At 43.9% G+C, this 23,129-nt stretch overlaps 3 protein-coding genes across 6 annotated transcripts; 1 reads left to right on the top strand and 2 right to left on the bottom strand.

Moving 5' to 3' along the window:
* Positions 1–791: 791 nt before the first annotated feature.
* Positions 792–6,896, bottom strand: LOC140288861 (protein CREG1-like). 2 transcript variants are annotated; one of them, XM_072379220.1, is made up of 5 exons: positions 6,556–6,894; positions 3,378–3,497; positions 3,179–3,292; positions 2,990–3,078; positions 792–1,619 (listed from the first exon to the last, which is right to left on the bottom strand). In XM_072379220.1, the coding sequence occupies exons 1-4, from the start codon at positions 6,823–6,825 to the stop codon at positions 2,992–2,994; spliced, it is 591 nt and encodes a 196-aa protein (XP_072235321.1). In that variant the 5' UTR covers positions 6,826–6,894; the 3' UTR covers positions 792–1,619; positions 2,990–2,991. The 2 variants fall into 2 exon arrangements, with proteins under 2 accessions (XP_072235321.1, XP_072235322.1); XM_072379221.1 differs by lacking the exon at positions 792–1,619 and adding an exon at positions 1,626–2,232 and having other exon boundaries at positions 6,556–6,896.
* A 709-nt stretch (positions 6,897–7,605) lies between these two features.
* On the bottom strand, positions 7,606–14,142 carry LOC140288808 (histone-lysine N-methyltransferase SETDB2-like). 2 transcript variants are annotated; one of them, XM_072379216.1, is made up of 12 exons: positions 13,741–14,138; positions 13,235–13,348; positions 13,060–13,161; positions 12,304–12,482; positions 11,967–12,230; positions 11,563–11,882; positions 11,223–11,392; positions 8,856–9,100; positions 8,342–8,372; positions 8,078–8,250; positions 7,901–7,989; positions 7,606–7,825 (listed from the first exon to the last, which is right to left on the bottom strand). In XM_072379216.1, the coding sequence occupies exons 1-12, from the start codon at positions 13,781–13,783 to the stop codon at positions 7,642–7,644; spliced, it is 1,914 nt and encodes a 637-aa protein (XP_072235317.1). In that variant the 5' UTR covers positions 13,784–14,138; the 3' UTR covers positions 7,606–7,641. The 2 variants fall into 2 exon arrangements, with proteins under 2 accessions (XP_072235317.1, XP_072235318.1); XM_072379217.1 differs by having other exon boundaries at positions 7,705–7,825; positions 7,901–7,984; positions 13,741–14,142.
* A 500-nt stretch (positions 14,143–14,642) lies between these two features.
* On the top strand, positions 14,643–21,959 carry LOC140288834 (uncharacterized). Of its 2 annotated transcripts, none has more exons than XM_072379219.1 (9): positions 14,643–14,918; positions 15,697–15,928; positions 16,024–16,146; positions 17,113–17,345; positions 17,418–17,555; positions 17,631–17,818; positions 20,611–20,690; positions 20,767–20,850; positions 21,599–21,959. In XM_072379219.1, exons 2-9 carry the CDS (start codon positions 15,742–15,744, stop codon positions 21,736–21,738), a joined length of 1,173 nt encoding a protein of 390 aa, XP_072235320.1. In that variant the 5' UTR covers positions 14,643–14,918; positions 15,697–15,741; the 3' UTR covers positions 21,739–21,959. The 2 variants fall into 2 exon arrangements, with proteins under 2 accessions (XP_072235320.1, XP_072235319.1); XM_072379218.1 differs by having other exon boundaries at positions 15,649–15,928.
* Positions 21,960–23,129: the final 1,170 nt, after the last annotated feature.

Raw genomic sequence — 23,129 nt, 5'->3', positions numbered from 1 at the left:
CATACTGGCTACATAACGGACTTTACTCCCTTGCTGGTTTCAGAAAATGGGCTCAACATGGCCTCATGAAATTATTTCAACCATAATTTAATCATGATGAGGTCGATTCAACACAGTATGGATCTGGATTTCTGATCCTTTCAAAAAAAGCATCCCCAACCACTGATTCCTCCAGCTTCTTCTTCTTCGCAGAACATCGCTCTTCTTCTTAATATGGCAGCTCTTACATGGAGAGCGACCTGCTGCACCGACAGAAATAAGGCAACAAAAACTGAATTTGTTCAGCGAAGGGATCAGACACAGTATTTAAAAATCTATTTTTCCTCAGTGTTTCCTCAGGACATGAGAGAGGAAAGTCCTTGAGCTGAACTTTAGATTAGCTTTTACCAAAACCATATTTAAATTTATATTATTTATCGGAGACTGGAACAGCACATATGAGCCCATTTAAGTGCTGCAGCTCCGAACATTTCAGAATGGTCTCGTCTTTCCTGCAGCTTATTACCACCTTTAAGTTCAGTCATCTCCTTCTTAGCTCATACAATTGTTTCCTTCTTTTGTCCTCTGAAACAGATGCTAACCTTAAAGGTTTTAAATAAAGCAAAATATAAATTAGGAAAACACGTAAATTTTTTGAAAAAGATATTTATTTTTCTCTCATAAAAACAAACATTTCACAGGTAACTCGAGGTTTTATGAAAGGTAGAAGGTTGTAAAGTTGATGCAGAATGAAGAGACGATTAAGGCAAACGATCTTAGAAAAAAAAGTTTAACCCCGCCCACTCTAAAAGAAACCCCGCCCCTTCTGAAGGAAGCCCCGCCCCCATGTTAGCTAAGTTCTGGGCATCTTTAAAAACAGGACATCAGTTTTCTACCTGTATGTTTATATAAATGTGTAACTGTTTCCTATCATGATCTTTTACTCTGTTACATTTAAACAACTAGATCACCCAAAAGGTGCCAAAACTGATGGCTCAGAATTACTGAAAGATCAATCAAAAATAAAACCTAACTGAATCCAATAAAAGAAAAGAAAGTGAAACATCTGTCACAATTGTTCTTATCCGAATCTGTCTTTTTGATTATTATTAAGTGAACGTTGTAGTTAAAACCAAGAGCAGCACAAATCTTGCAAATCACACACCGTAAAACTTTAATATAAAGAAAATTACACAAACAGACAAGAAGAAGAAACTTATTTAATGTGACTATAAAATCTGTCTGAAATATTCAATAAAAACTGTTCCAAACAAACACTGATATGTGTAAAGTGCCTCTGATTTCTTACCTTGTTTGTTTTAATGGCTTTCGTAATAATTCTAACGCCCTCTAGTGGCCCAAATCCAACACTACAACTATATTCTTTATTTTAATATCACACACACACACAAAGTCATGAACACACCTGTGTTATGTCGGCAGGTTTATGTTTAACAGGTGACTGAATGTTTATGAACCTTTCTGAATAACTAACAGTTCAAAACCAAAATCACTTCTTTCAAATTTGTGTCCTTTAATAAATAAAACTGAATAAAGTGAATTTCAAAGGCTTGTTGATCTGGGGCATAAAAACAAATCACAGGCGCCTGAGGAAGATTTCAGGGTTGCAGGTTTGATTCCTGAACAGAAAAAAATACAAAATAAAAGCACAGGTGAACATTTAGGGAAACATCAGCAGGAAAATCAACAATAACTGAAGTGTTATGCAGAGGAGGAGCATTTCTATTCATGTAGATTTAAACTTTAATGTGAGAAACTGGTCATTTTTTTTATATATATAAAGAAATATCTGTCTTCGTGCTCATTTTCAAAAGTAAAATATAAAAAAACTGGAAAACTGGAATTTTTTATCACGAATTTCTACAAAACAGAAACAAAAATACTTTTTAGAGCTGTAGAAGATGCCTGAATAAAAGGCCTGAAAGTCCCACATTAACACCAGAAAACAGACATGTTTTATCTGAATTAAGGCGTCTTCATGTTCAAAATGTTCCAGTAAACCGATGAATGAAACAAAACGCCGTATCAGTGACGCCGGTAGCTCACAGCTAACAGGAAGTGTTTCTATGGAAGATGTCCGGGTGAAATTTAGAGACTGATGAAGTGAACCAGGGGGGGAAAAAATAAAATAAAAATAAATCAGACACTTTGATGAGTCCGTTGGCTGTGGAGCAGACAGATGTGACAGATGCTGAGCTGCTGTTCCTCCTCCTAACTGATGATTTCTGGACTCTGAGAACAGATGAAACTATGAACACCAGTTCAACACTGAAGAATCAGGATCTGATTAAAGACTTTTTACTGATTCATGAAACCAGGAAAGGATCAAAAAGGAAAAAAAGAAAAGAACAACATGTGGAAATGTGTTCAAAATCCAATGAAGGTCAGAATTTTTCTTTATCTTTGACTGTTTTTAATCTGCAGCCTGTTGATTATCTGGTTGTTAAAATGTGAAGTTTTTTCTTCTTAAAAACAGTTCAAACAAACAAAAAATACTTCCACAAATATTAGAAAAAAACAAAAGTTGAAAAGATTTATTTTAAAAAAATATATTTTTTTTAGAAATAACTAAAAAACTGTTGGTAAAGAAGATAAAAAAGATGAAAAAACTGATCAAACAAATCCAAATTTGAATAGATTAGACAAATTATTTCAATTAAACAAAGACGTAGTTTTAATTTGACTCGAACTCGACATAATTGATTTTAAAACATTCCTTACTTCTGACTTCTCGATGTTAAAATGAAACATTTTGAAAAGGTTTTGTTAGCCCCAGTGTTTTAACGTTTTGTTCAAATGGCAGAAATGGTGTTCCATACCTGGAGCATGACATTTATTCTTTTATCATCTCTTGGTTTGTCTCCAATTGAGACTCGAGCCTGAAAATGTGCTCATGTCTCTTTAAATGGAGGCGGAGTCAGATTTAAACACATAACGATGCAGGACTACAAACAGAATCATTAGAACTACAACAACCAGAAGCTCTCACCTTCAGTGGTGCTTCCTGTGTGGTGGAGCTTGGAAATATTCCTCTGGAGTGACAGTCTTCACCCCGCCAAAATAATCCAACACCCACACCTGGGAGACGAGGGAAAAAAGGTGGATGTTGAGGTGACTTCCTTTCATCTGATAGGCTGAGAGCAGCAGTGATGTCAGAGGTAATCTGAGGTTCTGCTACCTGTGTGATGTTGAACTTGGCGAAGAACCAGTTGTGGTCGGTCGGCCAGTCGATCATCTCTTTGTGTCGACTGAATAGAGCTTTCTTTGCAAAATCTGCTTCCGTCCCGTTCACCTGATCAACAGGAGTCATGTGACTGGTCAGAGGACAACACCGAGGCACACAGGTGGGCAGAGGTGTGAGTTTGCGTGTGTCGTACCTCGAGCACGGATCCTGACATGATGATGTGGGCGCACAGAGGACTCTGAGGGTCGAAGCCCTGCTGCTGGCAGTAATCAGTCTGAGCCAGAGACATGGACAGAGATGCCTGAGGGTTCACCTGCAGGAAGGGTGGCAAAGGAAGGGTGAGACAGGTAACTCACAGGAAAGGTTAGACAGCTGATATCTGAGTCATCAGACATTTAACATAGCAGACAAGTCATTCATAGAACAAGTAACCAACTCATCAGATAGGTAACCAACTCATTAAACAGGTAACCAACTCCTCAGACAGGTAACCAACTCATCAGACTGGTAACCAACTCATCAGACAGGTAACCAACTCATCAGACTGGTAACCAACTCATCAGACTGGTAACCAACTCCTCAGACTGGTAACCAACTCCTCAGACTGGTAACCAACTCCTCAGGTAACCAACTCATCAGACTGGTAACCAACTCCTGAGACAGGTAACCAACTCATCAGACTGGTAACCAACTCATCAGACAGGTAACCAACTCCTCAGACAGGTAACCAACTCATCAGACAGGTAACCAACTCATCAGACTGGTAACCAACTCATCAGACTGGTAACCAACTCATCAGACTGGTAACCAACTCCTGAGACAGGTAACCAACTCATCAGACTGGTAACCAACTCATCAGACTGGTAACCAACTCATCAGACAGGTAACCAACTCCTCAGACAGGTAACCAACTCATCAGACTGGTAACCAACTCATCAGACTGGTAACCAACTCATCAGACTGGTAACCAACTTCTCAGACAGGTAACCAACTCCTCAGACAGGTTCAACTCCTCAGACAGGTTCAACTCCTCAGACAGGTAACCAACTCATCAGACTGGTAACCAACTCATCAGACAGGTAACCAACTCATCAGACTGGTAACCAACTCCTGAGACAGGTAACCAACTCATCAGACTGGTAACCAACTCATCAGACTGGTAACCAACTCATCAGACAGGTAACCAACTCATCAGACTGGTAACCAACTAATCAGACAGGTAACCAACTCATCAGACAGGTAACCAACTCCTCAGACAGGTAACCAACTCATCAGACAGGTAACCAACTCCTTAGACAGGTAACCAACTCCTCAGACAGGTAACCAACTGATCAGATTGGTAACCAACTCCTCAGACTGGTAACCAACTCCTCAGGTAACCAACTCCTGAGACAGGTAACCAACTCATCAGACTGGTAACCAACTCCTGAGACAGGTAACCAACTCATCAGACTGGTAACCAACTCATCAGACTGGTAACCAACTCATCAGACAGGTAACCAACTCATCAGACAGGTAACCAACTCATCAGACTGGTAACCAACTCCTGAGACAGGTAACCAACTCCTCAGACTGGTAACCAACTCATCAGACTGGTAACCAACTCATCAGACTGGTAACCAACTCCTCAGACAGGTAACCAACTCCTCAGACTGGTAACCAACTCCTGAGACAGGTAACCAACTCATCAGACTGGTAACCAACTCCTCAGACTGGTAACCAACTCCTGAGACAGGTAACCAACTCCTGAGACAGGTAACCAACTCATCAGACAGGTAACCAACTCCTCAGACTGGTAACCAACTCATCAGACTGGTAACCAACTCATCAGACTGGTAACCAACTCCTCAGACTGGTAACCAACTTATCAGACTGGTAACCAACTTATCAGACTGGTAACCAACTTATCAGACTGGTAACCAACTCCTGAGACAGGTAACCAACTCCTCAGACTGGTAACCAACTCCTCAGACTGGTAACCAACTCCTCAGACAGGTAACCAACTCATCAGACAGGTAACCAACTCCTCAGACAGGTAACCAACTCCTCAGACTGGTAACCAACTCATCAGACAGGTAACCAACTCATTAAACAGGTAACCAATTTATCAGACTGGTAACCAACTCATCAAACAGGTAACCAACTCATCAGACTGGTAACCAACTCCTCAGACTGGTAACCAACTCCTCAGACAGGTAACCAACTCATCAGACAGGTAACCAACTCATCAGACAGGTAACCAACTCATCAGACTGGTAACCAACTCATCAGACAGGTAACCAACTCATTAAACAGGTAACCAACTTATCAGACTGGTAACCAACTCATCAGACTGGTAACCAACTCATCAGACAGGTAACCAACTCATTAAACAGGTAACCAACTCATCAGACAGGTAACCAACTCCTGAGACAGGTAACCAACTCCTCAGGTAACCAACTCCTCAGACAGGTAACCAACTCATCAGACAGGTAACCAACTCATCAGACAGGTAACCAACTCATCAGACAGGTAACCAACTCATTAAACAGGTAACCAACTCATCAGACAGGTAACCAACTCATCAGACTGGTAACCAACTCATCAGACAGGTAACCAACTCCTCAGACTGGTAACCAACTCATCAGACAGGTAACCAACTCATCAGACAGGTAACCAACTCATTAAACAGGTAACTAACTCCTCAGACTGGTAACTAACTCCTCAGACAGGTAACTCACCCAAAGAGAGCATTGACGAGGATTATTAAAGGGGAAAAACGATTTCCATAAAATCAAATCATCAAATTCTAATTAATCGATCAAATCAATTTATTAACCAGCCCGAGCTGAGAGGTAACTTATCAGGAAGGTGAGGCAGCTAACAAGTAACTTACAGGTAAGGTTAGACCATCAGATAGGTAACTAGCCCAGAGAGTTAAAACCAAGTGAATCTGAGGTGCAATGCCCCGCCCACATCCAAGTTGTTCAATCAGAAACATTTAAAGAAGACAAGGTGGGTGTGGGCGGAGTTTGGTTATCCAATGGCAGGGTGATACCTGTTTAAAGCAGGTAAGGTCCTGAAAGGTTGATAATAAATCAGGTAACACACCTGACAGTCTCATGGCACTTTACAGCAGCAGTTTGATATTTGGTCGCGTGCGTGTGCAGCCAGTTCTGGACACCTTATCGCGAGCTGACAGCCTGCTTCTGCTTTCTGTCACATGACTTCAAACTGCTGAGTCACGCTTACTTAACTGAAGTTACGTTAACTTCCCGATAACTTGTTGCTTGTTCTGGTGAATTAAGCTGTAAAATTAACTCTCCTGGTTATGATGAAACTTTTCAGCAGTTTAGTTTTAGTAAATATGAGCACTTTGCTACAGCCGGTACCTCCAGGTCCTGCACGGAGATCTCCATGCGGGTCAGGTACATGTACGGAACCCCGGAGCTGGTGCCGTGGGGCCCGTCGCTGACCGAGAACACGTTGGAGAACGGCTGACCGATCACCGGCTTGTGCGTGGAGATGGTGGCCATGGAGGCCCAGTCGCACTGGTGGGAGATGAAGCGCGCGACCCGGGCCACCTGGTCGTGCGGCGGGATCTGAACCCTGCAGGCGGAGGCCGTGGAGAGGCCGAGCAGCAGCAGCAGGAGGGCGGCCATGGTCGGTTCTGGAGGACAGTCGGTGACACCGAGCGCAGGAGGAGCGAATATAAACAACAAGCGGACTTCCGGTGTGGAGTTTCACAATAAAAGCATCAACGGGAACACATCCGGTTACTACAAAGTACTACTAATTAATGTAAATAAATAAAATAAGACAAGTTAAATTACAGCTGGAAGAATAAAAAGCATCATACTGGAGCACAGTAACGGTTAAAGTCAGTCTGACTAAGTGCAATAATCTTACTTTCTACTGTACTCTTAAATTTATTATTCATCAGCATCACATTCACTGTTATTATTTTCATTACTATAGCTACTATACTATTATTTATGTTATGAATATCATTATCTTTCTGTTTATACGGGTGCTGGTTTTGGGTGTTTTTCCACTTCTGTTTAACAGTGCTGAGCGTACAGGATGCAGCTCAGTGGCCTGAAGATGTAACTCTGTTGTTCTGACATTTTTAAATAGTCTGAGCCATCGAAACGTCAGCCCATAAGACCTCCCAATATGGAAAAGGTGGAATAGTCCCTCCGAGTCTAAGAGTTTAAGTATCTGGATGATAAACTTATGGGTTGGTGCCTTGTCAGCAGTGATGAGGGCGCTGCTCCGGTCCGCCGTGGTGAACTGGCAGCTGGAGACGAACTGAGCTGAAGTAAATGTTAAACCTGTGCTAAACTTAAAGAAAGTGAGAGAAGAACGCAGCCGTCTGATACATATAAACACACGTTAAAACAAAACGAGTTTTATTACAAATTACAGTAAGAAAAGCATCTTAATTTCAGTCAGAAACAGCATCGAATGTGTGGGAATCACTGGGCCTCGATCGCTTTGGGGCCCTCGGAGTCGCACATGTTGCACAGGTTGTCCTCGGCGTGCAGCCATCCCCGGCAGCCGTCACTGCGGCAGAGGCAGGGCACTTCCTGCTTCTGCGGCGCCGCGGCCCGTCCGTCGGCTGAGTAATTCCAGGTCAGCTCAGAGCCAGCCTTCACGACCCTGCCACGGAAAAACGCATCAGTCACCAAAACAACTGGCAATAACCGCAAGAGTCGCCAGAATCTTCTTCCTCACCTGCTGGTGAAGAAGGCCACGACGGGGAAGGCGGGTTCGTGGGAGTCGGTGAAGACGTTCTGGATGAACAGGTTCGGCTGGCAGCTGTGCTGCAGGTGGAGAAACGTTGGAAGAGATCTCAGAAATAAAAGCAGCAACATGTCTGTCACACATTAACTAAATGTCCGGCGGACTCACGTTAATGAAGCGGCTCACGTTTCCCTCCACGCTGGCGTCCACGAAACAAACGTCCTCCATCAGCGCCGCTCTTTTTAAACTCCTCTGGCTGTCCGTCTTTGTGCCGTTCACGCCATGGGCCGTCGCCGTGGAAACCTTCTCTTGTTGCATGTCACCTGACACACGACAGCCGACTGTTTCAGTTAAAGAAACGGATGCTCTTAAGTTTTTAACCAGTTACCTGTTGTTTTTTTATCATTAAAAATTCAGTTTGGATAAATTTACCTGCAGACTCTGGACCTCCGACCAACACCGACTGAACATGTAAACAACAGAAAACGGACCAAAATAACATATTAACGTTACATTAATATGTTAACATATTAACATGTCATATTAATATATTTGTACATTAAACAGAAAAATAGTCACAATTGAAAAAACTGAAATTAGTAGAAAATACTGGAAACAATGGATCGGATCCTATGTTTGAAGGACATTTGTTGCAGACTTGGATTTAATAAAATACAATAAATCCAACAACTACTCCCTTTGATCCACTCTCAGATCTGTCAGGAAGCTAAATCCTTAATTTTATCCTTCAAGGATGTGAAGTTTCAGCCAGTAATGAGAAACATTTTTTACCACGAGCTAATGCTAACTACGAGCTAATGCTAACTACGAGCTAATAATAATAATTTCACAGTGGTTATTCACTTTAAGTATCCAGCTGCCGTCTGACTGCCTCTTTTTGGACTCTTTTTTACATGTTTTAGGGCTTGATCCTTTTCACACAAACCTTGTCCCGGTCCTGAGGCGTGGCAGTGGATTCGGCAGGTCTTTGGATCACAGGGACGTGCAGTGGAGGCGAGGTGGCCAGGGAAATGGATAGAGGTGTTTCCAGCAGGTCGCTCCGCCCCTCCAGCACCGGCGGGGCCAGCCACTCGGTGACAACCTCCACCTCATCGTCAGATGGAAAGTCGGCTCTGGACAGTTTCGGGGGCGGCAGCTCGGTGGGACTCTGGACCCTCTGTAGGACCACACCTGCACATAGTTCAGGAAACGGGTTTAAACCAAGTTCACGTCCTGAACCGAGGCCCAAACACAATTCATCCCTTTGGCTCTGTAAAAAGGATGATTATCTGGGTTCTACCGGGGTGTTATTGCCAGAAGGAAAAGGGTGCTACCATCAAAGAGGGGGGGTGTCAAAACTAGTTTAGGGTTAGGGATTAGGTAGTTTAGGGACAGGGACGGACGGGGTGGGGTAGTTTAGGGACAGGGACGGACGGGGTTGGTTAGGTAGTTTAGGGACGGACGGGGTTGGTTAGGTAGTTTAGGGACGGACGGGGTTGGTTAGGTAGTTTAGGGACGGACGGGGTTGGTTAGGTAGTTTAGGGACGGACGGGGTTGGTTAGGTAGTTTAGGGACGGACGGGGTTAGGTAGTTTAGGGACGGACGGGGTTAGGTAGTTTAGGGACGGACGGGGTTAGGTAGTTTAGGGACGGACGGGGTTAGGTAGTTTAGGGACGGACGGGGTTAGGTAGTTTAGGGACGGACGGGGTTAGGTAGTTTAGGGACGGACGGGGTTAGGTAGTTTAGGGACGGAAGGGGTTAGGTAGTTTAGGGACGGACGGGGTTAGGTAGTTTAGGGACGGACGGGGTTAGGTAGTTTAGGGACGGAAAGGGTTAGGTAGTTTAGGGACGGAAAGGGTTAGGTAGTTTAGGGACGGAAAGGGTTAGGTAGTTTAGGGACGGAAAGGGTTAGGTAGTTTAGGGACGGAAAGGGTTAGGTAGTTTAGGGACGGACGGGGTTAGGTAGTTTAGGGACGGACGGGGTTAGGTAGTTTAGGGACGGAAGGGGTTAGGTAGTTTAGGGACGGACGGGGTTAGGTAGTTTAGGGACGGACGGGGTTAGGTAGTTTAGGGACGGACGGGGTTAGGTAGTTTAGGGACGGACGGGGTTAGGTAGTTTAGGGACGGACGGGGTTAGGTAGTTTAGGGACGGACGGGGTTAGGTAGTTTAGGGACGGACGGGGTTAGGTAGTTTAGGGACGGAAAGGGTTGATTATCTGGGTTCTACCGGGGTGTTATTGCCAGAAGGAAAAGGGTGCTACCATCAAAGAGGGGGGTGTCAAAACTAGTTTAGGGTTAGGGATTAGGTAGTTTAGGGACAGGGACGGACGGGGTGGGGTAGTTTAGGGACAGGGACGGACGGGGTTGGTTAGGTAGTTTAGGGACGGACGGGGTTGGTTAGGTAGTTTAGGGACGGACGGGGTTGGTTAGGTAGTTTAGGGACGGACGGGGTTGGTTAGGTAGTTTAGGGACGGACGGGGTTGGTTAGGTAGTTTAGGGACGGACGGGGTTGGTTAGGTAGTTTAGGGACGGACGGGGTTGGTTAGGTAGTTTAGGGACGGACGGGGTTGGTTAGGTAGTTTAGGGACGGACGGGGTTGGTTAGGTAGTTTAGGGACGGACGGGGTTGGTTAGGTAGTTTAGGGACGGACGGGGTTAGGTAGTTTAGGGACGGACGGGGTTAGGTAGTTTAGGGACGGACGGGGTTAGGTAGTTTAGGGACGGACGGGGTTAGGTAGTTTAGGGACGGACGGGGTTAGGTAGTTTAGGGACGGACGGGGTTAGGTAGTTTAGGGACGGACGGGGTTAGGTAGTTTAGGGACGGACGGGGTTAGGTAGTTTAGGGACGGACGGGGTTAGGTAGTTTAGGGACGGACGGGGTTAGGTAGTTTAGGGACGGACGGGGTTAGGTAGTTTAGGGACGGACGGGGTTAGGTAGTTTAGGGACGGAAAGGGTTAGGTAGTTTAGGGACGGAAAGGGTTAGGTAGTTTAGGGACGGAAAGGGTTAGGTAGTTTAGGGACGGACGGGGTTAGGTAGTTTAGGGACGGACGGGGTTAGGTAGTTTAGGGACGGAAGGGGTTAGGTAGTTTAGGGACGGACGGGGTTAGGTAGTTTAGGGACGGACGGGGTTAGGTAGTTTAGGGACGGACGGGGTTAGGTAGTTTAGGGACGGACGGGGTTAGGTAGTTTAGGGACGGACGGGGTTAGGTAGTTTAGGGACGGACGGGGTTAGGTAGTTTAGGGACGGAAAGGGTTAGGTAGTTTAGTGTTAGGGATGGACAGGAAGGTCATGGGATCCAGGCACAATCTCACCTGCGTAGATGCACACAAATGTGCCACGATCCAGGTCATCTCGGCAACGGACACCCCAGCCGCGGTCTTCGGTTTGAAAGACCTGGAGGCGGACTCTTATACCTCTCTGGACCAGCCGGTTTTGGCATACAGACCGGTCGCAGCCGCACCAAGGACCACATTCATACAGCCTGGGCACAGCAGAGACATAAACTTAAAACCAATGACGTTCCTTAAGAAATAACATCAGCCAGTGTTGGGCCAGGATGGTTTGAAAAGGCGTTTTTGGTCTTTAGAAACTTAGAAGTCCACCAGTCAACTGACCTGGTTAAAGACTGTAGTAAAACATGTCGTCTCTCACCCTGACGGTACTGGTTCCAGTAACCGATGGTAGCTGTAGCCCCGCCCTCCGGTGGTCATGGCAGCGCAGGCGCAGTTGCTGCAGCCGTCGCTGCAGTCGCAGCAGGTGCGGAACAGCATCGTGTCGCGGCTCAGGAAGCAGCCATGCGGCCAGCGGTCCTTCCTGTAGCGGAAGTCAGTGGGACGGGCGCCGCCGTCTCCGACGCACAGCTCCACTGGCGTCGGCTCAAGCCCCCGGCTCAGATCCTGCTCAGGATGGTGCGCGCCCAGCGCCGACGGAGGGTCTAACTGTACCGAGGGGTTGAAGGTGAAGAAGTCCACCTGCGGCAGGAAGAAGGCGGGTCCCGTAAGTTCGACAGAAATCACTAAATCAAACTTCTCAGTTGAGGCTACTTTCAGGCTGACCTGCAGGATGTCGCAGCTCTCCGAAGCCAACAGGAAGCACATCACGTCGTCAAAGTTACGCAAACTCTTTCCACACGGCGCTTTGTAAATGACGTCCCAATTGCTCCAGTCTTCCTCCGCCGCCTCGCCGTCCACTCTGCTCGGTGACATCAGCGGCATGGCGCTCAGTCTCTTGAAACCGCAGAGCAGCGGGACCTTCAGCGGGTTCTGACCCCAGAACAGAGGTGTGGACTGATGCACGCTGGGTAAACTGGGCATGCAGGCCTGGAGCAGGAACACAGGGACGGTTCTGGTTTCTGTTTTTACAGATTCATCAGCTCGTTCGTCACAGGCTTACCTTACAGCAGGTGTGAGGCTGATAGTGCAGCTGCACAGGAACCAGAGGAGGCAGCAGATCCTCTTTGCCAGCAGGGGGCGTTGCAGAGCTGCTCGACCCCTTAAGGGGAGAAACGGGGGAGGAAGACGGGGAGGAGGAGGCAGGGCTTTGGTTGGAGAACTCAGTGGGCAGCAGCTCACCTGTTCAGAAAACCAGTGGATGTAAATACCCCAAATCACACACATTTACAGCCCCTCCATCGTGTTTGGGACAGGTGCTTCCAGGTGTGTGTGGGTCCTCAGGTGTGTTTCTCCAGACTCCAGTTTGGAGTCTGGAGTTCAACACGAGGAGAATAAAACCATCAAACCTGAGGATCACCAACATCAGAATGCTCTGGTAGGCCAAGGAAGACAAAACTCCTCAAAGGCCCGTCCAACAGATAAGAACCAGTTTCCAGGAGGCAGGTGTGTCTCTGACAGAGACGACTGTCCTCAGAAGACTTCATGAACAGCAATGGAGAGGCTGCACTGCTACATGCTAAGCCGAGCCAGTCAGCTGATTTAAATCCAGCTGAGCACGTCTTCTATGTGCTGAAGGAGAGACTTAAAGGGACAAACTGAGTACTAAACATGGCTGCTTTAATGGAGCCTCCATCACTGTGTCCCAAACATTATGAGCCTGAACTGAGGGGGTCTGTGGATAAAAAGTCTTGTAGGAAAATGTAGGAAAAGTATTTAAATGAAAGTGGAATGTGACTTTAATCACGGCTGAATTTACCTGAGCCGATGACCACCTGGACCACTGAGGAGTCCTGGTCCTGAGGGGAAACCGAGGAGGTGTAGCTTAGAGCCTCCAGCAGCTTCAGGGCTTGAACATACTCTGAGGGACAAACAGCACCGACATCAGGACAGGAAACGCCACGCTTTATATCAGCGAGGATCGGGGGCGGTACCTTGGTCTGTGGCCGTGGTCTTCTGCAGGACTCTCTTCAGGTGGTCCAGGTATGAAAAAACCCAGGTGAAAATCTGATCCATGTCCTCCTTGGCCCAGAAGGTCTTAGCTCTTTCTGCAAAACACATCAGGACAAAGTCTGAGGTCTGGAAAATGAAAAGATGATGAGCTACTCTGAAAAACTGATCTTCTGGCCCATTTCCCCCATATGGACCACTTCAGACCAGATCTCAGAGCTCCTCAGATCTGGATTTAATTAACACAGAGACAGTGGCACTGTTTGGGAGTCATCTCCTGGCCGGTATAACCTTTATAACACCTGTAAAACTCACTCATACCGGTAAAATCTCACTTTTGTACAAGTAGTCCAGTTAAAGTGTCCATAAAAAGCCTCTATCACGAGGTTTAGCTGCACCTGCTGCAGGTGTGCTGCCAGTATCACCTGTTATCTCCCATCACAGGGCATATGTGTACTCCACACACCTTCTGAAATCACATGAAACTTACCCACGTCCCGTGGATCCAGCTCATCTCCGATAGCCACAGACATTAGCCTGCTAGCACTCAGCTACCTTAGCCAACAGGTTAACAACAAAAATGCTCCAGGAAGCAGCTTTATATCAGCGATGAAGCGGTGAGGTTAGGTCTACTAACAGTTTAACAAACTAACTAACCAGTGCTGGCATTTTAACTCGACGCAGTTACCGACGTTGGCTCCATCTGAACAAAATTTAGCCTCGTTTTAATTCATTAAGCCGTTTAGCTGCTAAGCTAGCCGCTAACTCACAGCGGTGACGGACACCATTTCATCAAAACTACATCAACTCTGTAATTATTGTAAATAAAACATCAAAAAGTGTAATTCAAAGTTAAATAAAGCGGATAAACACGGGTCGTGCAGAGGATGCACTCCAATCTAAAGTGATTTATGTGTTCGCATCGTATTGATCCATAACGGCCCCCGTTGTTCTTTAAAAGGAATATTAAAGCCCTGATCGCGGTCTGCCAGGTAGTATTTTAACGTTACATAAACGTATGTTGTAATAAAATGGGTTGACAGAGATACACCCGGACACAATTAACTGTTCAAAGCTAACTGAAACTACAGTTAGAATATAAATATATAACATTCAGCTCCAAAATGGATCGTAGTCACTTATCAGGTAAAGTTTTGATTAATTCTTTGTCAACATGGTTAAGGAGCTATAAAACCTTCTTCAATAAATAACTGAGTAATAATACATGTCTTAAAGATGTAAAGTTTTATAACTTTGCACTTTTTGTTCTTTTTTGTGGCGCTTATGTGACTTATGTGAGTTGTCGACGGTCTGAATACCTGCAAGTCTAACCTCAGGATCAAATTAAAAAGAGTTACAAAAGTGTCGCAGCGCTTCGCTTTTCGAATTGACCTCTATCGGGCACTGTACCGCAGTACATAACATAAACAAAGCTGCTTGTTGTTTGTGTAACCCGGTTTTAGATTAAAAATCGCCACATAGGGAGCAACGCGTGTCGGGAAACACGCACAAAAAGGTTTTACCTCCGTGACTTTCGGTTAGCCTCAGATGCTAACGTTAGCCGCTTCCTGTTGAGTTTTGTAACAGTTTAATAAGAAACTTATGCAAGTTTAGATCAGAGCCGACAGGTGAAGCCCGACAGACAGCACGAGGCTCCGCGCGCTGCAGGTAAGTAAAGATATGTAGCTTTAATGTGGTTTATTTTATAAAATGAAATGTATAAATACAGTCTATCAGCTCTGCCACTGATCGATCACTGATCAGCGTCGTCTGATCACTGATCGGGCGCCTCAGGATCGATCCGGCTGCTTTCTGGTTCTGTTCTTATCTATTTTCTCTTTTCTTTTATTTGACATGTTGGTTCAAGACTTTATTTTTTAATTTAGTAAAGAAAAGTTTTAAATATATAACATTTATTTATTCATTCAGCATTAGGATATTTCACTAAATTATTTAATTTTCAGTCTTTTTCGTTCATTTAATAATGTTTAATTTATTCAATTTAATCAACAAAAAGCCTGTTAGGGATTAAAAGTTCTGTTTAGTTTTCAGATTTTTACATTTATTGATCTATTCATCAACATATCATGTCACGAAATGTTTTAATTTCTTATTTTATAGTTAATTTAAAAAGTTTAACTTGTATTAAATTTAATTTATTGACGATTATTCATAACGATAATTTCTGTGTTTCTATTTATTTAATAAAATTAATCAAACTATCAACATATTTACCAGTTTAAAACTTGTTAGGTAATGTTTTAATTGACCTATTATTATATTTTATATATATAGAGAAAACAGTTATAAATGTCATTTTTTACTTTTCTGTCATGATTTTGTAACTTCTCGGCTTTGGTTGATCATTTGTAATTTGAGTTATTTGCTTATGTTACAGTTGCATTACGTGTCAGAGAGGCCCCTGAAACCCAGATTTGTTCCTCAGACTCTGGACTCTCCTCACCTGGTTGGTGTTGAACGCTCGGCTGACATGTCTGCAGCACGGCGGGCGGTGTCTGAGGCGTTCTGGGCGATGTGCGCCGCAGACTCCGCCTCCATGCCTGTGCACTGGTACTACAACATCAATGACATCAGGAGGGACTTTGGAGGGTGGATATCAGGCTTCAACTCGCCAGCAGAGCGACACCCGTCCAGCATCCTCAGCCTGTCCAACACCGGTACGAACACTGAGCGGTCGGCAGGTTCACCCACAGTGTGGAATAAAAGAGGCCCCAGAACGCGGTTTTCTGACCTGGTTTCTGTTGTGTTGCAGCTGGCAGCGGTCGGACCGCCTGGTCATCCGGCGCTAAGCTGCCCGATGTGGTCGGGAGTGTCATCCTTCACGATAAGCTGGACTTGTGGAAGTCCTCCAACGGCACGGTTCACTATCACCAAGGTAACGGTCATTTTCTGTCTCTTTCCTGCTTTTTGTCTCATTGTTTTAGTTTAATTTTATGTTCTTTGTCCATACTTTTGTACCCAGAAAGCAAAATCTAACTGAATGAATTCTGAAAGGTGATCAGACATGAATACTGAGTCTAACCTCGAAACCGAAGCACTTTTTCTGATTCATGTTGATTTTACAGCCGCAGTTGATATTCACTGAATATTATAAACTCAGTCTGAGCTCCATTTTGGCTGATTTAACAGTGATGTTTGTGAATTAATATCAGTTCAATGATATAAAACCTATTTTACAAAATAAAAAACAACAACTGATGAGAAGAAAATACCAAAGTGCTTCCGCTGGTTTCCTCTTTCACTCCATCAAAGATTGAATTAAAAATGGTTCATTTCATTCTGAGTTGTCACAGATGATTCATAACTCAGTATCTGTTGGTTTAGATGGTTTAAATGCATCATTTCTCAGGGAGGTATCCATTTTAAAAAGGCTGTGTTCTCTCACAGACTATTTTCACAACCACATCATCACTTTGTGTTGGAAAAAGAAAGATTCGGGTAACTGTGGATGCGCTCGACAAGCTTTTCTTTCAAGTTTCCCTGCTGCCATCAAGTCAAATACATACACTGCCCCCTACTGGTCACTCACATGCTGCTCCAAATAAACGCAGCTGTGAGGAACACGCATTTCTGGAATTCAAAGCAGGTATATTCCTGGTTTCAGAAGCAGCAGGTTAAAGTGTTGATGGAACAGTGAACTGAAACCGGGGATCCCTCCACTCCTTTAGTTATCATTCATATTACCCGGATTTACACATAATATCTGATAATGATCCGCTGCTGACAGCGCTGGTTTAAAACACCCCCGTCCTTCAGAAATGGTCTCACCCCCTGAAAAACAGGTGCAGCTGTGCATGGTGAGACTGTGCTGGTCCTGATCCGCTCCTCTGTGATCTTGCAGGTCTTCAGGCGGGCGACAGCACTCTGAACGTCCTCTGCTCCCTCCGACTGGCTCGGACGCTCGTCGCCGGGCGTTTCGCTGACGTCTCCCAACCGGACGCACGAGCCGCCGTTCTGTCAGACTACGTCCAGTTCCTGACCACACCAGGCTCGCACTCTGACACGTATGCCGAGTCCTTCCACCGCTCGTTCTTCGCCGACTGGCGGGAAAGCAAACCTACCTCTCCACATGAGGTAAAACTCCCCACCTGGCTGCTGCGAAGCGTCACATCTGTCCCGTCTGACTGGATTCTCTTTGGTTTCCAGATTCTGAAGTTCGCAGAGAAGCGTTCCAGGCAAAAACTGAGCTCCCCGTTCCCCGACAGTCAGCTGGATGCCATCGGCTGCCTTCCCATGATCCTCCCCTTCATCCTGCTCTCTGCCTCAGCCAATGAGGAGCAAGCTGTGAGTGAACACAGATCAGCGCATTCTGTAAAACAGCCATGACAGTCCTGTCTGATCTTTAGCCTCCACCCTCAGGTGTCAGCAGCGGTGGAGTTCGTGAAGCTCACCCATCCTCACCCCAAAGTGCCCGAGTACGTATCAATCTACGGCAGGGCGCTGCACGCCGTGCTGGGCGGGGCCAGCGTCCGCCACCAGGCTGAACACGCTCTGAGGAGACTGGATGCCTGGGACACCTGCCAGAGCTACAGCCGCAAGGCTGCCAGGTCAGACTGAGACTTTGTAGAAGTTTCTTTAAAATCACCTGAAAGTCCTTTAAAGTAAAATATCTGTGAGTGTTTTCAGCAGGCTTGGGGTTAGACTAAATATCTACTACTATTCTACTATAGGGTCATAGTTCAGCTTCTTCACCATCCGTCCAAAACCCCATCTGGTGTAAGCACCACCTGCCATCAAATTAGCACCACCTGCCGTCAAATTATCACCACCTGCCATTAAATAAGCACCAACTGGCATTAAATAAGCACCACCTGCCATTAAATAAGCACCAACTTGCATTAGATAAGCGCCACCTGCCATTAAATAAGCACCACCTGCCATTAAATAAGCACCATCTGCCATTAAATAAGCACCAACTGGCATTAAATAAGCACCACCTGCCATTAAATAAGCACCACCTGCCATTAAATAAGCACCAACTGGCATTAAATAAGCGCCACCTGCCATTAAATAAGCACCAACTGGCATTAAATAAGCGCCACCTGCCATTAAATAAGCACCACCTGCCATTAAATAAGCACCACCTGCCATTAAATAAGAACCAACTGCCATTAAATAAGCGCCACCTGCCTTCAAATTAAGCGCCAACTGGCATTAAATAAGCGACACCTGCCATTATATAAGCGACACCTGCCATTAAATAAGTGCCAACTGGCATTAAATAAGTGCCAACTGGCATTAAATAAGCGCCACCTGCCTTCAAATTAGCACCACCTTCCATTAAAGAAGCACCACCTGCCATTAAATAAGCGCCACCTGCCATTAAATAAGCGCCAACTGGCATTAAATTAGCACCACCTGCCATTAAATAAGCGGCAACTGGCATTAAATTAGCACCACCTGCCATTAAATAAGCGGCAACTGGCATTAAATAAGCGCCACCTGCCATAAAATAAGCGCCATCTGGCATTAAATAAGCGACACCTGCCATTAAATTAGCACCACCTTCCATTAAATAAGCACCACCTGCCATTAAATAAGCACCACCTCTCCACATTGACTCATTGTGGATGAAGCTCAGTAGCTTGAAACCGTCTTCTGAAATCCTCTTTAAAGGGGATGTTTGTTTTTTATAAAACTTGGACCTTATTTCTGGCATAAAATACGTTTATCTATTCTGTGTAGAAAGTCCTCAATAAGACCCCGATAGCTGCCAATAACAACACAGCAGCTATGAGCTAACAGAGCTATAGCACACGTTCGTTCATTCATTCTTCTTAAAGTATTGGTGAAATAAAGACAGATAATGCCTTATTTAGAGGCTGCATCCTCTAAGCCCCGTTCACTCCGTTATATGGATCTCCAGTTATCTAAATATCTTCCGAAGGACGCCGACTTTCACCAAACTATTCTCAGTGAGGAGATGAACGTATTTCATGCCAGAAATAAGGTCCATATATAAGGAAATAACTTCCCCTTTAACAAACGGATAAATTAACAGTACAAACGGATAAATTAACAGTACAAACGCATAAATTAACAGTACAAACGCATAAATTAACAGTACCAACGGATAAATTAACAGTACAAATGGATAAATTAACAGTACAAATGGATAAATTAACAGTACAAACGCATAAATTAACAGTACAAACGCATAAATTAACAGTTCAAACGCATAAATTAACAGTACCAACGGATAAATTAACAGTACAAACGGATAAATTAACAGTACCAACGGATAAATTAACAGTACAAACGGATAAATTAACAGTACCAACGGATAAATTAACAGTACAAACGGATAAATCAACAGTACAAACGGATAAATCAACAGTACAAACGGATAAATTAACAGTACAAACGCATAAATTAACAGTACCAACGGATAAATTAACAGTACAAACGCATAAATTAACAGTACAAACGCATAAATTAACAGTTCAAACGCATAAATTAACAGTACCAACGGATAAATTAACAGTACAAACGGATAAATTAACAGTACCAACGGATAAATTAACAGTACAAACGGATAAATTAACAGTACCAACGGATAAATTAACAGTACAAACGGATAAATCAACAGTACAAACGGATAAATTAACAGTACAAACGCATAAATTAACAGTACCAACGGATAAATTAACAGTACAAACGCATAAATTAACAGTACAAACGCATAAATTAACAGTACAAACGGATAAATTAACAGTACAAACGCATAAATTAACAGTACAAATGGAGACATTAACAGTACAAACAGATAAATTAACAGTACAAACGGATAAATTAACAGTACAAACGGATAAATTAACAGTACCAACGGATAAATTAACAGTACAAACGGATAAATTAACAGTACCAACGGATAAATTAACAGTACAAACGGATAAATCAACAGTACAAACGGATAAATTAACAGTACAAACGCATAAATTAACAGTACAAACGGATAAATTAACAGTACAAACTGATAAATTAACAGTACAAACTGATAAATTAACAGTACAAACGGATAAATTAACAGTACAAACTGATAAATTAACAGTACAAACTGATAAATTAACAGTACAAACTGATAAATTAACAGTACAAACGGATAAATTAACAGTACAAACTGATAAATTAACAGTACAAACTGATAAATTAACAGTTCAAACGGATAAATTAACAGTACAAACTGATAAATTAACAGTACAAACGGATAAATTAACAGTACAAACGGATAAATTAACAGTACAAACGGATAAATTAACAGTACAAACAGATAAATTAACAGTACAAACAAGATTTTCTGCTAACCCATAAAAGTGACGGTGTATAACTGATGGTTTAGGTTTCCTGTGTCTTCTGAGGAGAGACTGAAGGTCCACCAGAGCGCTGTGAACTACCTGGGTCTGGCCTGCTACAACAAAGGTCAGCATCTGGTTTGGTTTTACATGGAAAAGATACGAAGGGAACAGACTCTTACCTGTGTTTGTTGAATCCACAGGTGCGCTGTCCAGCTTGTTCTACCTCGCTCACGAGTTTCATGACGACCCTAAAGGAGGAATCCTGGCAAACACCAACTGTGGAGGTTAGACCAGAAGCTTTTGACACCATTGTTTCCCTTTATTCACCGAAACAAACACCCAAAAAGAAAGATTAGTCTCACAGAATCTGCCTTTAATTTAAGAAAGGATGAGAAACGTCTTCTCAGGAAGGCTAAAGTAACTTTGAGAGTTCGACTGTACGAAATGCAGCCGCCAAACTTCTGAAAAACAACAAAACAAAACTTTTTTTTTTGTTCTGGAGAACCGCACCAGTTCCACCAGCAGCAGAAACTGGTTCTTTACTGGGTTTCCCAACATGTTGGTTTGTTCCAGGTCTGACTCTGGAGAACAGAACCAGTTCCACCAGCAGCAGAAACTGGGCCTTTACTGGGTTTGCCAACATGTTGGTTTGTTCCAGGTCTGACTCTGGAGAACAGAACCAGTTCCACCAGCAGCAGAAACTGGGCCTTTACTGGGTTTCCCAACATGTTGGTTTGTTCCAGGTCTGACTCTGGAGAACCGAACCAGTTCCACCAGCAGCAGAAACTGGTTCTTTACTGGGTTTCCCAACATGTTTGGATTCCTGTGGGGAAGGAAATTTAAAACATATTCCAGTTAGAAACTAAAGTTGGAAGGATATTTTGGAGGATATTTCAGCTAATAACCGATAACTTCTTCTCTTTAACTACATGAAGCTGGTACTGATTGTGTATTTCAACAGTGCAAAACTATGGGCTGACCTTCGCACTGGTCTCACTGGACTATCTTCCATCTCTGTTCCTTTCTCTCCAGGTGAAAACTGTAACCGCGGGGCTGCGCTCGGGGCCCTGCTGGGGGCCGGGGCCGGCTACAGCGGAGGAGGCATCCCGCAGGAGTGGAAGGACGAACTAAAAGACGCCCAGGAGTTCATTCCCGACATCCTGAAAGAGTGAAAGCAGCTTCTTCAAAGCAGTCTTCAGGATTCCACGACTTCCGGTTTACGCTGTTTATTCCAACTGTGTAATTTTTTTTATTTCTATTTAACAATCATATCTTTATTTTCTGGAATTATATTTTTTGTATTATAGAACAAAAAGTAAATTATTAAGCAGGAAAATAAGCATAACCTCTTAAAAAGTTATCAGATAAGATAATATATATATCTATTTATTATTTCTGCCTTAACGTGTTGATTCCTGTTGAAGTCTTTAAACAAATAAACATGTTATTTGTTCCTATAAAGAATAAACTAAATGGACTTTAACTAAATGTCTATTTTTGTGTATTCATTTTATGTCATAAAAAATTACATTGTTGCCGATGTGTATTTTCTACATATATTCTGTCTCTGGTAATGTTCTGTCTCTGGTCCACGGTAATGTTCGATCTCTGGTCCACGATAATGTTCGGTTTCTGTTTCACGGTAATGTTCCGTTTCTGGTCCACGATAATGTTGTGTTTCTGTTTCACGCCACCTGCCATTAAATAAGCATCAACTGGCATTAAATAAGAGCCACCTGCCTTCAAATTAGCACCACCTGCCATAAAATAAGCGCCAACTGGCATTAAATAAGTGCCAACTGGCATTAAATAAGCGCCACCTGCCTTCAAATTAGCACCACCTTCCATTAAAGAAGCACCACCTGCCATTAAATAAGCGCCACCTGCCATTATATAAGCGACACCTGCCATTAAATAAGTGCCAACTGGCATTAAATAAGCGCCACCTGCCTTCAAATTAGCACCACCTTCCATTAAAGAAGCACCACCTGCCATTAAATAAGCGCCACCAGCCATAAAATAAGCGCCAACTGGCATTAAATAAGCGCCAGCTGCCATTAAATAAGCGCCACCTGCCTTCAAATTAGCACCACCTGCCATAAAATAAGCGCCAACTGGCATTAAATAAGCGACACCTGCCATTATATAAGCGACACCTGCCATTAAATAAGTGCCAACTGGCATTAAATAAGCGCCACCTGCCTTCAAATTAGCACCACCTTCCATTAAAGAAGCACCACCTGCCATTAAATAAGCGCCACCAGCCATAAAATAAGCGCCAACTGGCATTAAATAAGCGCCACCTGCCATTAAATAAGCGCCAACTGGCATTAAATTAGCACCACCTGCCATTAAATAAGCGGCAACTGGCATTAAATAAGCGCCACCTGCCATAAAATAAGCGCCATCTGGCATTAAATAAGTGACACCTGCCATTAAATTAGCACCACCTTCCATTAAATAAGCACCACCTGCCATTAAATAAGCACCACCTCTCCACATTGACTCATTGTGGATGAAGCTCAGTAGCTTGAAACCGTCTTCTGAAATCCTCTTTAAAGGG

Source organism: Leuresthes tenuis, unplaced genomic scaffold (genome assembly GCF_036924035.1).
Source record: "Leuresthes tenuis unplaced genomic scaffold, fLeuTen1.0.hap1 SCAF_1, whole genome shotgun sequence".
Lineage (NCBI taxonomy): Eukaryota > Metazoa > Chordata > Actinopteri > Atheriniformes > Atherinopsidae > Leuresthes > Leuresthes tenuis.
This window is presented reverse-complemented; position numbering and strand designations above follow the sequence as displayed.

Excerpts from the sequence above, each read along its gene's own strand:
- LOC140288834 (XM_072379219.1), top strand. The coding sequence starts at position 15,742 with ATGTCTGCAGCACGGCGGGCGGTGTCTGAGGCGTTCTGGGCGATGTGC. Across the intron at positions 17,346-17,417 it reads AACCTACCTCTCCACATGAG|ATTCTGAAGTTCGCAGAGAA; the intron begins GTAAAACTCCCC and ends TTTGGTTTCCAG. Across the intron at positions 17,556-17,630 it reads CAGCCAATGAGGAGCAAGCT|GTGTCAGCAGCGGTGGAGTT; the intron begins GTGAGTGAACAC and ends CTCCACCCTCAG.
- LOC140288861 (XM_072379221.1), bottom strand. The coding sequence starts at position 6,825 with ATGGCCGCCCTCCTGCTGCTGCTGCTCGGCCTCTCCACGGCCTCCGCC. Across the intron at positions 3,293-3,377 it reads TGTCAGGATCCGTGCTCGAG|GTGAACGGGACGGAAGCAGA; the intron begins GTACGACACACG and ends CCTGTTGATCAG. Across the intron at positions 3,079-3,178 it reads CCAAGTTCAACATCACACAG|GTGTGGGTGTTGGATTATTT; the intron begins GTAGCAGAACCT and ends CTCGTCTCCCAG.
- LOC140288808 (XM_072379216.1), bottom strand. The coding sequence starts at position 13,783 with ATGTCTGTGGCTATCGGAGATGAGCTGGATCCACGGGACGTGG. Across the intron at positions 11,883-11,966 it reads AGAGCTGCGACATCCTGCAG|GTGGACTTCTTCACCTTCAA; the intron begins GTCAGCCTGAAA and ends TTCCTGCCGCAG. Across the intron at positions 11,393-11,562 it reads CTGGAACCAGTACCGTCAGG|GCTGTATGAATGTGGTCCTT; the intron begins GTGAGAGACGAC and ends TGCTGTGCCCAG.